At 33.3% G+C, this 17,051-nt stretch overlaps 1 protein-coding gene across 2 annotated transcripts in view; it reads right to left on the minus strand.

Annotated features, from left to right (window-relative positions):
• MMP16 (matrix metallopeptidase 16) overlaps positions 1-17,051 on the minus strand; it is a 287,063-nt gene that overhangs the window by 130,131 nt on the left and 139,881 nt on the right. For both annotated transcript variants that reach the window (XM_004047251.5, XM_055349690.2), the window contains exon 3: positions 15,604-15,726. In XM_004047251.5, the coding sequence (XP_004047299.1) occupies positions 15,604-15,726 (123 nt within the window). The remainder of the gene's footprint in view (positions 1-15,603; positions 15,727-17,051) is intronic.

Here is a 17,051-nt window from a genome sequence, read left to right on the forward strand (position 1 = left end):
AAACATTTCAGAAGTTCACATAAGAGAAGATAGAGACTAGGACTTGTGTGATAGCCATGGAGATAGGAAGAATTAGTTTCAGTATGTGTTCTGAGAGAATTGTTCATGGGGATTGGTGATGGATTTGATATGTAATGGAGAAATTGATTTTGATTTCAAATAAAGAATAATCTTATAATAGAGAAATGAAATCATGATAGTATGATTTGTTTCTAAGTACATAATAGTTTTGAGAAAAATGAAGCAAAATAATATAATAAAAATAATGAATGTGGAGTACTATTTGGATTTGACAACACATCGCTGTGTTTTTCAAAGCTATGTACTGATTAGCTTCCAGATATGCTTAACTACATTATATATGATTGCCATTAGTAAATACAAGATACCTGTACACCAAACCCTCATCACACGAGTTTACCTCCATAACAAACCTGCACATGCACCCCTGAACATAAAATGAAAGATTACAAAAAAGAGAGTAAAAGGTTATGGATGCTGATGACACTGGGCCTAGGTTGAATCTGGGAAGTCAGTGCCCAGTTTCACATATGAAGGGTGGAGATAAAAAGGATCATTAAGGTTGAAAAACGTGAGCTGAAAGGAAGGTGTATTTTCAATAATAAATCAGAATAAATAGAAACTGACACTGCTTTATTTATCTTCTGGAGGCCCACTTAATCGTGGATTTTGGATATTATGGAAGAATAAAGATAGCTGGTTAAATAAAATATAAAATTCTAAATTAAAAAATAGGAAAAAACATAATTATAGATATTATTTCATTTTTAATAGGTTTTGCTATGTAAAGTTAAAAGGACTGTTCAAAATGGAAATAAGCACTCAGTGGTCTTACTTGAATTAAATAAAGATGGAAAATTCAACAACATTAGGAAGAAAAAATACTTATTGCTCTTATTTAAATATATATGATGAATTTCAATGATATGATGCATTTTTTTTTTTTTTTGAGACAGAGTCTCATTCTGTCACCTAGGCTGGAGTGCAGTGGCACCATCACATCTCACTGAAACCTCCACCTCCTGGGTTCCAGCAATTATCCTGCCTCAGCCTCCCGAGCAGCTGAGATTACAAGTACCCACCAGTACAGCCAGTGAATTTTTGTATTTTTGGTAGAGATGAGGTTTCACCATGTTGGCCAGGCTGGTCTCGAACTCCTGACCTCAGGTCGCCTTGGCCTCCAAATTGCTGGGATTACAGGTGTGTGCCACCGTGCCCGGCCATATGATGCATTTTTAATTGTGTTCTCAATGATTTGGTAATGTTGAATTAGCAGTATAAATAATGTAAAAGTAGTAACCCCTCATTTTTTTATGAAAGTTCAGAAAAAATTGTAGTTAAAATTTCCAATTTAGATGATTAAAATTACTAACTTTTTATAACACATACAATGTAGTGGTAATTTAATGACCTCTGACAACACATTTTATGTAGTAAAAAAATAAATAAATACAAGATATACAAGTATGCTTCAAAGTTAGAGCTAGAGTTCTGAACTAGGTGCAAACAAAAACAAGAGTTTGGAAACTTTTATGCCATTGAGAGATGTATTTTGTATTTATTCATAACTGAACTAACAAAGGTCACAGAGTGATCATGAGGTAATAAGATTGCTACTAACAATTCTAATAAAAATGCAGAAATGATTAAATATATTTGCAGAATAAAAGACACTGACTTAAAATAAGTAAAAGTCTGAAAAACTTAATGAAGCTAATTTAATTTTAAAATATTTTTACTGGCCCTTTCTTTTTGTGAAAAGAGTAAAGTGAGTATACTTCTTATTTTAACAGATGATAGATTTCATTTTTTGAAGTATATCTGGCATTTCATTATATTATTTCACTGATTCTTTCAAACTTCCATTTTGGTAAATTTTGGAATTTTAATCTAAAAATTGTTAAATTTTATCTTTAATGACCATGCCTTACACAATCTTACATAACAAAACCAATGTCTTTATAAGTACAAAAGAGTTGAGAAAAAAGAAGCAAAATAATATAATAAAAATAAATGTGAAACAGTATTTAGATTTGGAAATAAAATTGATGTCTTATCATTAGATCAAAACAATTTCATCTAATAACAATTTTACATATTAGTAATGGTTATAACTTTTTAAAGATTTTTGTTGTTGTTGTGGTTAAGACAGGGTCTCATTCTATCACCCAGGCTGGAGTGCAGTGGCGAGATCACAGCTCACTGCATCCCCTATCTCCCTGGGCTTAAGGTAATCTTCCTGCCTCAGCCTCCCGAGTAGCTGGGACTACAGTTGTGCACCACCACGCCTGGCTAATTTTTATACCTTTTGTAGAGACAGGGTTTTGCCATGTTGCCCAGGATGGTCTTGAATTCCTAGGCTCAAGCGATTCACTCACCTTGGCCTCCCAAAGTGCTGGGATTACAGTTGTGAGCCACCGGTCCCGGCCCTCTTTAAAGTATTTGATACAGTAATAAATCTTTTTAAAGTATTGTTTGAACCCTAATATTAGAAAAAAACCTCTAAATACTGTGGCATCTAATTAGGTTACAAATATCTCATAATATTATGTCAAAATATTTTTATATAAACAGGGCTAAATCTCCTTTACTCAATTAAATAGACAAAAATTAGTTATTTAGAAAGGCATACTAATATTTTATGTAAAATGATTATCGGTTAAATAGAATTTACTACAAAAGGGAAAGCAGACAATTGCTAAGAATAAAAGAAAATAAACATAATATAGTTCAATTATTAACATTCCTGAATGTGCTGTAATATTCTATCCAAAGAAAATAAAATAGACCAATTTACTTTTATTCATATTATGCTTGTATAATTAATGGAGCTTCACAACTTTTTTCTTAAGTATGAGAAATGGTGACAAAATAGAAAGTGAATATGGAGTCCCTCCAGGAAACCTTGCCTTACATTAAATATTTGGCTATTTCCCAAGATGCTGGCTTTCTAGGCAGGGCAGACTTAATTAAGTACATATTACATTGGGTGTTGTTTAAGTGGGTTCTGCTTTTTCACTCTGTTATGTATTCTCTGGATACACAAGTTGAGTTCTCTTTGAACTCAACAGGATCATCAAGTTCAATGAAGTCTTTGGGTTTAGAGAGAATAATGAAAAATGTTTCTGTGTAGGCATTTAAAAAAAATTACTTAGTAACCTCTTTTCTCTGTATACACTATTAAAGTAAAATAACTTCCAGTGTGTCCTCAGTTGTAACGGAGTCATTCATTTAAAAACAAGAGGAGCTAAAGGATTAATATACTGGAAAAATAGAAACTAATCAATATAGCACTATTATATTAACTAATATATCATAAATACTCATATTCATCTGGCAATTTAGGTATCTGTCCCATTGTCCATTTGTCACACAAAATAACATTTTGGAACTTAGATTTCTAAGAGAAAAAGAACTTACTGTAAGTCCATTTTATTAATATTCAACAATTGGGAAATACAGATCTATTTGATAAAAGTCATATTACTCAATAAGGTTCTATCATTGTCATGAAAAAAAGTTTAACCAAAGCCTGTTTGGAATTAATGAATTTATTCAACAACCGACTTTCCAACCATTACATAAATGCGTACATAGTCTCTAATTTAACCTAAGTGAATACATTTTTGGTTTAAATACTTCCAAAAATGAAGATAACTCATATGATGTATAATTTAATTTTCCAATCATTTAAAACATTAGATTTTTCTGAAAGCCTTTAACAATTTGAGAATAACTGGAAATTTCCCCCTTAAATACACTTGCCATGATGCTGAGAATGCTTAGCTTTAATCTTGAGTTGTTCCACATGCAGACTGCTTTCCAGCTCCCTTAAATTTTGACTCCTTCTTTTTTTTTTTTCTTTTTTTGAGATGGAGTCTCAGTCTGTTGTCCAGGCTGGCGTGCAGTGGCACAATCTCGGCTCACTGCAACCTCTGCCTTCCGGGTTCAAGCAATTCTCCTGCCTTAGCCTACTGAGTTGCAGGGATAAAACGCATGCGCCACCACGCCCAGCTAATTTTTGTATTTTTAGTAGAGATGGGGTTTCACCATGTTGGTCAGGCTGGTCTCGAACTCCTGACCGCAAGTGATATGTCCACCTCGGTCTCCCAAAGTGCTAGGATTACAGGTGTGAGCCACTGTGCCTGGCCTTGACTGCTTTTTGAGAGGAGGACATTAATTTTCCAGGAAGCAGCCAAAAATGTGGTGGCCAGAAGAGAAAAGTGTATATTGGGTAAGGCTTGGCCGAAAAAACCAAAGAGAAAAATTAGCATCACCACTGCTTTGTATATCAAAGTAATCTGGTCATTTTAGCTTTTTCTGGGTCACATTATACTGTTGGTTTATAATGAGTTTGCTATCAAATAAAACCTAGATTCCACCACTCTCACCCCAATTCCTGTCTGCATATTGTCAGGGTACAGTTCAGCTATCCTTTTCAGGAATAATTATTTTTTGAGCTTAAATGTCAGATTTTACTTATTAATTTATTTTCTCTAAATACAGTTAGAAAAACAAGAATAGAAAATGATTGTATAATGCTTTCTATACACTAGGCAATTTCTTAACACTTTACATACATTAACTTTAAAGTGCAATATACTTAGCTCTCATTTCTAACTCTCCATAGTCTTGTCAGAGCACTCTCAACCAATTTCTGCAATTTGTCTGGTAAATTAAAAGAAGTAAAGATAATAATTGGCATATATTAAATACTAACCATACTTCAAGCATTATGCTACTTTCATTATTTTTTCCATTATCTTACTTAATTTTCCCTAAGCTTTGTGAGGTAGTGACAGGGTTTGGCTATGTCCCTACCCAAATCTCATTTTGAATTGTAGTTCCCGTAATCCCCATGTGTCCTGGGAGGGACTCGGTAGGAGGTAATTGAATCATGGGGTCAGGTTTTCCTGTGCTGTTCTTGTGATAGTGAATACGTCTCACGAGATCAGATGGTTTTATAAAGGATCGTTATTTTATAAAGAGCAGAAGCTCTCTTGTCTGCTGCCATGTAAGTTGTGCCTTTGTTCCTCCTTTGCCTTCTGCCATGATTGTGAGGCCTCCCTAGCCATGTGGAACTGTGAGTCCATTAAACTGTTTTTTCTTTATAAATTACCCAGTCGTGGGTATTTCTTTATAGCAGTATGAAAATGGACGAATACAGGTAGTATTGTTACAATATTCACTTTGCACACTGGGACACTAAGATTTAGTGGATCTAAGTAACTTGCAGGTTTTACAGGTTACAAGTGACACAGAGAGCATTCAAACCCAGGTTTTTCCTGCTATAAAACAGACTCTTAACTGATGCTGTGTTTATCAATGACCTGAAAGTTTATAGACACAAACATAATTACTTGTATGCTTAAAACTGGCTGAGGCCATTGTCAGGACAGTAACACAGCATGAGTGAAATTATAATCAGTTCTGAATATAATAGTTCTTAATCCTCCCTCCCTTCCTTTCTTCCTTCATTTCTTTCATTTAAAGAAAAAGTGTAGTGAGTAAATAAGGATTCAGAGATACTAAATAGGGTACACTGCCAACAGTTTGGAAATCAGGTCAAAAAAGGACAGTATCTAAAATGAAAACAGTGTATCAGTATATGGAGCTGTCTAACGTTTACAGCTCTGTAGCTGATTATACATTTTAGTTCCATTACTACTTATTGATTGTTTTTGTATGGTATAGGGTAGGTATGAACTCATTTGCATTGTTTCTCATACAAATAATCAATTATCACAGAATAATTTTGGAGATGAGATAGTGAATCCTTTTCCAATTGATCTATAAAGTCTACTTTGGCATAAATCAATTTTTTATATATACAAGGATCTGTTTCCATGATCTATTGTCTGTATTACTGGCCTATTAATCTATCTTTGTGCTAATACCCAAAACTGCCTTAATTAGTATTGTTTTAAAGTAAGTCTTCATATCTTGTGGATGGGAACATTTTGATGTTCTCCTTGGCCTTCACTGTTCCTCAGAGATGTTTGATTCAGTGTGTTAAATTATACAAAAAAAATCTTACTGGGATTTTTGTTGGAATTGCACCGAATTTGTGGAAAAGTCAAACTTTCATTATATTAAGTCTTTCTACTGAAAGCAAAATATATCTCTTCATTTATTGTTCATCTTCTGTTATGTCCTTCAATAAAAATTCATAATTTTCTCCATAAAAGGTTTATATATCTTTTGTGGATTTATTCTTAGCTCTTATATTTTTGTGTCTATTTTAAATGGTGCCTTTGTAAAGGTTATACACTTGAACTGCTTTTTACGTGGGCACATGTGTGTATATATTTCGTATGTTGGTTTTTTATTAAAAAGACTGATATGGTCTTGCAGTCTCTGCTTAGATATATAAAATGTTTGGAAGTTATCACTTCAAACCTCACAAGAAATAAAACGGAATAAATTGAAATAACTCTTCTTCATTCCATCCAAAAAATAAGGTCATAGGGCAAAATTCTGCCCCAAAAGTGGAGAGAGGGGCAAATACAGAGACTCACGGTTTATCAAGAGCAAAAGCCTCTGAAGCCAAGAGAAGGAAAAACCCTCAAAGTCCCAGCCTTAGGGGTGGAGGGCGGGGAGAGAGCTCTACACTTTACGTGTTTTACCCCCAAGACCCTCATCAAGTTCTTACAGTGAAGATCTGAGAAAGATCCTCTCCTGCTTCCAGCATGGGGAGGAAAAAAAGCAACAATTTTGAAATAATGCCAAGAGTATTCTATTCTCCATAATAAACGCCAGTGTTAAAAGAAAACTATTTTATCAAAGCATTATCTGATCTAGCTTAAAGATAATTAGACAGCTCAACCTCCTTTTGCCTTCGTATATTACATAAATGAAGAAAAACAAAAAGCCTAATAGACTTGTCAGAAGGTCACAGCTCAGATACTCAGACCCACTAAAAAGGACTTAATCACAGGATTGCAGATGCTTCCTCTGTACAATATGTTACACCAAACCAACAGGGCTCCATTATATTATATATATGAGATAGTTTAAAGATGAGATATATATATATGAGATAGTTTAAATACACGGTATGTATTTAAAGAGGAATTTCTAGAGATATTTAAAGACAGGAGGAGACAAAGAAAAAAAAAAGAACTCTAGAAGAAATTCAGCTACAGCCAACATTAAATACAACCTAACCTCTAACTAGATAAACATAAAAGCTCACATCAAAGGCTTATTACCTCATTTCCTATTACTCAATATCTTCCCACTTTCAACAAAAAATTACAAACAATTCTGTTGCTTGCTTTGCAAAAGGGAAGAGAAAACGGAGGCTGAAGAGATAAAGCAAGCAACAGAACCAGACTCAGATATGGCCAACATTTTGGAAGTTTCAGAATGAGAATTCATAATAACTGATCAATAGGCTAAGGGTTCTAATGAAAAAAGTAGACAACATAGAGAAAACACATGGATAATATAACCAGAAAGATGGCAGCTCTAGAGAAGAAGCCAAACAGAAATTAAGAATGCCTTTAATGAGCTGATATTAGATTAAACATGGCAAAGGAAATATGCTGTAAGATATGTCAATAGAAACATCCCAAATTGAAAAAAGAATTGAAATGAATGTCAGATAGATTTAATTTTTATATAGTTGTTTAATTCTTATGTGATTAATAGGTCACTGAAAATTGTGTCTGTTTATGGTTAAGATTTTTCTTACTCACCTTATGTGGCAAGTTCTGCATATCCTCACCTATTTCATGTATTACAGCTTTTATTCTTGTAGGAAAAATTTCTCTTTTTTTAATGTAATAAGTTTATTTTCTATTTTTACCTAATAAAGAGTTCGTGCCAATTTGTAAGCATGTAAAGTTTATTATGCAGTATAACCTCATGTAAATTATTATTTTTATATGTTGCCCTTTCCTTTTTTCTGTATTTCTGGGTGTTATTGGATATTTCACTTTGAATTAAAGAGAGAGCTGGGATAGGACAATATATTGTATCTAATCTCTATCTCACAGAGTGTAATATTAGCTGTGTGTTTTTAGTAAATGCATTGAAGCAGAAAAAAAGAGAATGAGAAAGAGAACGGAATATCCAAGAACTGGAGAGAAAATACACACAATGAAAATACTAGGAGAAGAGAGAAAGAAATATAAGTAATAATGGTTGAGGATGTACCAAAATTAATAGCAGAAACCAAATCATAGATCTGGGAAACTCTGAGAACATGAAACAGTATAAATATAAAAAAAACTATACCTAAGCATATCATATTCAAAGCAGAAAACAAAAGACAAAAAGAAAACTCTGGAAAAAAGCCAGAAGGGGGTAAAATACCTTATCTGTAGATGAACAAAGATACCAATTCTATTAAACCTCTCTTCAAGAACCATCCAAGCAAAAAGAAAGGGGCTTGAAATAGTCAAGGTTTAAATAATAAAACCACCAACCTAGAAATCTGTATCCAGTGAAACCATCATTTAAAAATGAGGTGGAAAAGTGACTTTCTTAGACAAATAAAAACTAAAAACACTTATTGTCTACAGAATTGCCTTGCAAAAAAAAAAGTAAGAGAAGTTCTTCTGAAAGAATAAAAATGATGTCCATCAGAAATGCATATCTCTTTAAAAAAGAAAGATCATTAGGGAAGGAATAAATGAAAGTAAAATAAAGTATTTTATTATTCTAGTTTTAATTGATCTAACAATAACTTTTCAAAATAATAACAGAAATAATGTATTGGGTTATTATAGCACATGGATAAATAAAATGAATAATGAGAATATTCTAAGGGACAGAAGAATTAAATTAGAAACTCTGTTATATCTGTAATACCTGTGAAGTAGTATAATGTTATGTGAAAGTAGACTTAGATTACTTGCACATGTATATTGCAAGCCCCAAGGTCACCACTTAAAAATAACAGTAAAAAGGAGGACAATTGACAGGCTAAGAGAAAATGAAAACATATAAAATGGTCAACTAAAACCAGAGAAGGCACTGGAAGAGGGGAAGACAAAAACAAATACAAAAAACCAATAACAACAGCAAATAGTTACATATGTTGTAGGTATTAATACAACTGCATCAATAGTCACTTTAAATGTGAATACTAGGTGGGCGCGGTGGCTCACACGTACAATCCCAGCACTTTGGGAGGCCGAGGCAGGCGGATCACCTGAGGTTGGGAGTTCGAGACCAGCCTGACCAACATGGAGAAATCCCATCTCTACTAAAAATACAAAATTAGCCTGGCATGGTGGCACATGCCTGTAATCCCAGCTACTTGGGAGGCTGAGGCAGGAGAATCGCTTGAACTTGGGAGGCAGAGGTTGCAGCGAGCTGAGATTGCGCCATTTCACTCCAGCCTGGGCAACAAGAGTGAAACTCCATCTCAAAAAAAAAAAAAAAAAAAAAAAGTCAATACTAAATATGCCAATAAAAACAGCACAGAGTAAAAAAAAACAACAACAAAACGAAACAAAAACAGAAAGCAAGTCCCGCTATATGTTTCCTGCAAGAAACCTGCCTCAAATATGAGGACACAGATAAATTAAAAGTGAAGGTATGGAGAAAGATATATTATCTTTATGCACATTAAAAAAACTAAGCCATATTAATTTAAGATATAGCAGATTTCATAGAAAAGAAAATTATTGGGGATAAAGAGTCATTACATAATGATAAAGGTCTCAATTTTCCAAGAAGATATTACAATACTTAATGTGCAAGTGCCTAACAATATAGCAAGAAAACATGTTACTAAAATTGATAGAACTGCAAAAAAAATGCACGAAGCACTATTATAATTGGAGACTTCCAATATCCCTCTATTTGATATCAATGCCAGATAAAGATACAAAAAAAAGAAAAACTATGGATCAGTAACATTCATGAACACAGATGTAAAAATCCTCAAAAAAGTCAGCAAATCAAATAGAATAATCTATACAAAGAACTGTACCTTATGTCAAATTGTGAATTATCCCAGATATGCAAGGCTGATTCAAGATTTGAAAATCTATTAATGTAATATTTCACATCAAAAGGCAAAAGAAGAAAATTCATATTATCATATCAGCAGAGGCAGAAAAAGCATTTGTCAAAATCCAACACCCATTCACAATATATACTTTTAGCAAACTAAGAATAGAGAGAGACTTCTATTTGATGAACAACATCTAGTAAAGAATCTACAGTTTAAAACACACTTGATGTTGAAGAACTATTCGTATTTCTCCTAAGATCAGAAAAGCCAATGAGTTCCGTTCTTACCACTCCTATTCAACACCATCCTGGAAACATTAGCTAATGTAATGCAACAATAAAAAGAAAAGAAAAGAGACAGATTAGGAAGAAAAAAATACATACAACTGTCTTTGTTTACAGATGATATATCCTCTATTTGAAAAGTACCAATAACAACAAAAAATCTCCTAGACTAATAAGCAATTATAGTAAAGTTGCAGGATACAAGGTTAATATGTAAAAGTCAATTGCTTTTCTATATGCTAACAATAAACAACTCAAATTTGATATGAAAAACATAATACCATTTAAATTATTACCAGAAAAGTAAAATACTTCGAAATAAATCTATCAAAATATGTATATGAGGAAAAGTATAAAATTTTGATGAAAGAATTCAAAGATCTCAATAAATAGGAAGATATCCATTTCCTAGATGAACTATATTTTATATATTTAATATATAATATTTATATGTTATTTCCAAGATGAACTATAGATACAATGCAAGCAAAACTCATGGCAAGTTATTCTGTGTGAATCAACAAACTCTTATGTTTATACTGAAAGGCAAGAGACTCCAAATACCCAGCAGAATACTTAAGAAAATAAACACAATCAGACAACAGAAACTACCTGATAGTAAGACTTACTATAAAATCAGAGTAATCAACATAGGGTGATATTGGATTAATAACAAATACATATATCAAAGGAACAAAGGAAAGTGCCCAGAAATTGATCACCACAAATAGAGTCAACTGAGCAAAGGCAATACAATGGAGAAAGAATGATCTTTTCAACAAATGGTGTTAGAACAACTGGACATTCACAAGTAAAAGAAGTGAATCTAGACACAGACTTTATACACTCTCAAGCATTTATTCAAAAGAAATCAGAGACCCAAATGCAAAACATAAAACTACTAAACATCCAGAATACAACATAAGAGAAAATCTAGGGACTTTGGGTTTAATGATGATTTTTAACATACAACGCCAAAAGCACAATACGAGAAGGAAAGAAAATGCTAAGTTGGACATTATTAAAATTACACTTCTGCTCTGAAAAAGACATTTTAAAGAGAATAAAAAGACAAGCCACAGATATGAAGAAAGTATTTGGAAACAGAACTGATGAAAGACTAATATACACAATATACAGAAAATCTTAAAACAAGCAAGTCAATTAAAAATTGATAGATCTCAACAGACACCTCGCCAAAGAAGATACAGAGATGGTAGGTAAATAAGCATATGAAAAGTTGCATCTTATGTCATCAGGGAATTGCAAATTAAAACAATCTATATCAATAAAATTGCTTATCTTAATAAACATAATTGATTTACAATAATTGTTTTATCTCAATTATTTTATCTGAAAAAATATCACTAACTCTTATTAGAATAACTACAACTGAATACACTGACAACACCATATGCTGGGGGTGGGGCTTGTAGGTCTACAGTATCTCTCATTTACTGCTGGTAATAATGCAAAATGGGATAACCACGTCAGAAGACAGTTTGACAGTTTCTTACAAAGCTAACCATAGTCTTATCATATGATCAGCAATGACACTCCTTGATATTTATCCAAATGAGTTAAAAATTTACGCCTACATAAAAACCTGAACACAAATGTGTATACTGGCCTTCTTCATAATTTCCCCAAACTGGAATCAACCAAGATGGCTTCAATAGGTGAATGAATAAATATACAATGGCACATTTATACAATGGATTATTGTTCAGCAATAAAAAATGAGCTATCAAGTTATGAAAAATGTTAAGGAACCTTACGAGCCTATTGCCAAGTGAAAGAAGCCAGTCTGAAAAAAAGCTACATTCTCTATAGTTCCAACTATATGACATTCTAGAAAAGGCAAAACGATGGAGACATTAAAAAAAAAATCCAGTGCTGGCCAGGGCTTTTGGAAGAGGAGAGAAGGGATAAATAGGTGAAACACTGAATTTTTAGGGAGGGAAAACTATTCTGTATGATATTGTATTGGTAGATAAATGACATTATACACTTATCAAAACCTATAGAACCGTACAACGCAGTGTAAACTATCAACTTAAGTAGTAATAATGTACTAGTACTGGCTCATCAATTTTAACTAATCTACTATGCTAATGCAAGATGTTAATAATAGGAGAAACCATTTGTATTGGTGGAGTATATAAGGGATAGAGGAGAGGGTATGCAGTAACTCTGTGAACTCTCTGTACTATCTGCTCAATTTTTCTTAAATAAAAAATTGTTCTGAAAATAAAATCTGTTTTTAGGCTGACTATATTTGTTAATTATTTCTAAATAATCATCAGAATTTCTTCTGGGTTTACCATATAGAAATTTATATAATCTGAGACTAATGATAGTTTGTTTCTTTTCAAATCTTATATCTTTTACTTCCTTTTCTTTCTTTACCTCTATTAGTAGCTGTACAATGTTGCTGAATAGAGGAGAGGTAGCAGATACTGCTGTTGCCTCCTAAGGATTTTACCAACCTTTTATATGTGAACTATATAACAAAAGTGTAGTATTTATTTTCATAGATGCCATTTTTCTGTTTAACAAAATGTCCTTCTTTTTTTTTTTTTTTTTTTTTTTTGAGATGGAGTTTCACTCTTGTCACCCAGGCTGGAGTGCAATGGCGTGATCTCGGCTCACTGCAACCTCCACCTCCCGGGTTCAAGTTATTCTCCTGCCTCAGCCTCTCGAGTAGCTAGGATTACAGTCATGCGCCACCACTCCGAGCTAATTTTTATTTATTTATTTAGTATTTATTTATTTTTTTATTTTAGTAGAGACAGGGTTTCTCCATGTTGGCCAGGCTGGTCTCAAACTCCGGAGCTCAAGTGATCTGCCCACCTCGGCCTCCCAAAGAGCTGGGATTACAGGCGTAAGCCACTGCGCCCGGCCCAAAATGTAGTTCTTTGCTTTGATTCCTACTTACCAAAAATGGATGGTAAATTTCCTTGGCTACTTTTCTGTATCTATTAAGGTAATAGTATGCAGTTTATTATTTAATACTCTATATTACTGCTAAGACAGAAGTTCAACATCTCTCTACTTGACCTACATGCTCACATGCCTACTAAATTTCCTAATTTTCCTCTACTTTTGGTTTTTAGGTTTCTTTCTTTTGTTTCAGCTCAACAATGCTTTTAAGATATATTTTAGTTTTAAAAATCTAACATATCTCATCCAAGGTTTGCCCTAATCGGCAGTATATTTTAGGCTTTCTATTCTGCCATGTGACCAGAAAAATAATCTGTCATTCTTCATCAAAATCTACAAATGCTTTTCAAGGTGTATCCATGGGCTGGGTGTGGTGGCTCACTCCTGTAATCTCTGTGCTTTGGAAAGCCAAGGCAGGAGGATCACTTGAGCCCAGGAGTTCAAGACCAGCCTGGGCAAATGGTAAAACTCTCTCTCTGGAAAAAAAAAAAAAAAAAGCAAAAATTAGCTGGGCATGGTCGTGCACACCTATAATCCCAGCTACTCAGCGGGCTAAGGCAGGAGGATCCCTTGAGCCTGGGAGGCAGAGTTTGTAGTGAGGCAAGATCGCACCACGGCACTCAGGCCTGAGCGACAGAGTGAGGCCCTGTCTCAAAAAAAAAAAAAAAAAAGTAAAAAAGAAAAGAAAAGAAAAAAGAATCCATGTTTTCCTCTCAGAAAGCACTGTCACCACTAATTTCACTTACAGAAAAAGGGTCCCCAGACAAGAGACATAAATATTACAGTTATTGGGAAAATAACTGTATGTTCCATATGAACTTATTGGTATAATACTTTCTTAACTCTGTTTTGGAAATATAGATTGTAGAGATGATAAAACAAATATGTGAAGTAAAAATATCTTGTGAGCAAATTTAAATGATGGTGAATACCAACTTCATGGGCTTGGCCTAAAGCTGCTTCATCTTTGATTTTTCTTATCTGCAGAAATAATTAAACTAAGTAGCATAAGACAATAATCTAAGATCATGCTGTGTGAGAAGACAGCATAAAAATATACAAGAAGACAAAAAAGTGTTCCCAGGCCAGGCATGGTAGGTCATGCCTGTAATCCCAGCACTTTGGGAGGCTGAAGAGGGCAGATCACTTGAGGTCAGGACTTCAAGACCAGCCTGGCTAACATGGGGAAATCCTGTGTCTACAAAAAATACAAAAGTTAGCTGAGCATGGTGGTGCACGCCTGTAATCTCAGCTACTTGGGAGGCTAAGGCAGGAGAATTGCTTGATTCTGGGAAGTGGAAGTTGCAGTGAGCTGAGATTGTGCCACTGCACTCCAACCTGGGTGATGGAAAGAAAAAAAAAATGTCTCCAAAATAACCAAAATAAGTTCAAGTGACATGTTCCAGTTATACAAGTAGAAAACCAATATACTGAGGCTTTCATTTTATCTTTAATCATACACAAAGGGTTATTTACATGAAGAATAAGAATTATAAAATTATCATTTCTATTCACATAATCTGACAGAGATGATTCCTGACATTCTACCCTCTCACCAAAGTATCTTTCCTCTTCTCCTGCCCATTGGTTTAACAAGTTCTTTCCTTCCTATGGGTCTTAGTTGAAAAGCTATTTTAGGGCGATCTCATCTGGTTTTCTAGAATGGGTTGGATGACCCTGGTTTACATTTCTCTTGCATCCTGTCCTTTCTTTTTATAACAAGCATTGTATTTATACAACTATTCAACTTTTTGTGACTGTAAATTCCATGAGGACAAACAGGGTCCTCATGTTTTATTTGTTGCTACATCTCCAGGCCTTAGCATTGTTCTTTGTTCATACTGGGACTCACTAAGCAGTTGTTCAATTACAAAATAAATAAATGTGAAAATCCATTAATAACAATTGTCACTCTAGGTTGGAAAATACTTTCTGTTACTGAAGACAAAACCACTTGCATAATTAAGAAAAAGATAAAAATCAAAATGGTTAGACTGATATTAAACACTGATTAATGAATTCAACAACATTCTGTTTAAATAGCAGTTATTTATATATTTTATTATTTGATTATTTTAGAGATTATAAATATTTGTCAAAGAATGTAATATGTTAGAACATTCATCTTAAAGTCCCTCATAATGTTGACATTTATTCAAGAAGCTGGAATAGTTTACAAAAGAGCCCAAGTGTCTCAGAGTGTCTACATAGGGTGTCTGATGAACAATTTACTCTCCTCTCAATAGCAATTTTAAGTCTCTTATGTTAACATTACATCCCTACATATTAACATGTAGTCAACGTGCAGAAGATACTAAACTATGTGTCAAAACAAATAGTAATGAAATATGGGGAAAAGGGGAGATTAATTGTGAGTTCTTATACCTGTAAGTGATGTGCTTGTGCTGCCATTTCTGTCCTGTCAATGCATATCGCTTTCGACGAATATGAAATTTGGAGCTACCTCTTGTCTGGTCAGGTACACCGCATCGGGGCTTCTTCATCCAGCTGCAAAAAAAAAAAAAAAAAAGTATTTTCCAGTTATTTACTAACAACCCTAATCATTAAATTCAAAAGAAAATCAATTAAGAGGTTAATCTGAGACAGTGATGATGAAAATGGCAAACTATAAAGTAAAGGGACCACTGTGAATTTTCTTGCACTTTGAATCTAAGTAGATAGCATAGTTTTTCCTGAATTATCAAGAATCACTAGTTTACTATTCAGATCCTTTAGATAATTTTCTTCTCTCTAATTTATTTTGAGCTAACTGTAGACAGAGGTACTCTAAAACTTCTAAGAATTTGCTGTTAACAAGGTATATAATCTTGGGCAAGTCTTTAATTCCTAGTGTTAATCATAAAATGCCACTAAGGAGTATTCCACCTTTAACATTCAAAGATTATTCTAATCTATTACCTGAGTTTAAATGCCAGGATTCAAGAGGGTATATGCTACTCTGTTCTAATTTACATAGCAGTCAACTGTTTGTTCAAATAAAATATTCATTTCTCTACCTTTTCTTCTTTACATTTGATCATTATTTCATTTCCAAGTAGCAGCCACTTGCTTTGAATATTTAATAAATAACCAAATTCAATGCTTAAAAAATGTTTTTCTGAATATGAGGTTTTTCACTCACAAGACTAAGGTTTAATGTACTTAAATTTGAAAAGGAAATGCTGCTTTTAATTTATTAATCTTAACACATATACAGATAAAATAGTCTAATTTCTCTTCTAGAGAGTCTCATTGGACCACTGTCCCATTTTCTATCTATTCTTGCATCTTATCTAAGTAGAAAGATTTTCATGATTTGGGGGTAGTTTTTCTTTAGTGCGTTATAAAGTGACTTTGCTGTTTATTAGCCCCTTTATTTTAATAATTACAAAGGTAAGGCAGAAAATTCATAGTGCTACATGGTTCAGAAAGTAGAAACGAAAAACAATCAATTTTTGGAGTATTTGCTTTACAATTTCTACACTTTTTAAATGGAAAAGGAGTGATCATAGAGATGACTCTCTAAGTCATTTACACATTAAGTAATTTGCATATGAAGTAATTTACATGTTATGCAACAAAATCCAATAATCTGCCTTTACAAACAATAACTTCCTGCATCAGTGAAATAATAACTTTTACTTCTTAAGAAAGATGACACTTTTCCAGAAAACATTAAAAGATTCTGCTTTCTTATTCTGACCCCAGTAATGTAGACCATGCAGTTACCAGATTTAACAAATTCCATCCTAGTTTAAATGCATTGTAGAGTTACTTCAGAAAATAATTCTTCCCCTTTATTAAAGTCCACGAATTAAAAAATACATCTTGTA

Source organism: Gorilla gorilla, chromosome 7, assembly GCF_029281585.2.
Source record: "Gorilla gorilla gorilla isolate KB3781 chromosome 7, NHGRI_mGorGor1-v2.1_pri, whole genome shotgun sequence".
NCBI classification, from domain to species: domain Eukaryota; kingdom Metazoa; phylum Chordata; class Mammalia; order Primates; family Hominidae; genus Gorilla; species Gorilla gorilla.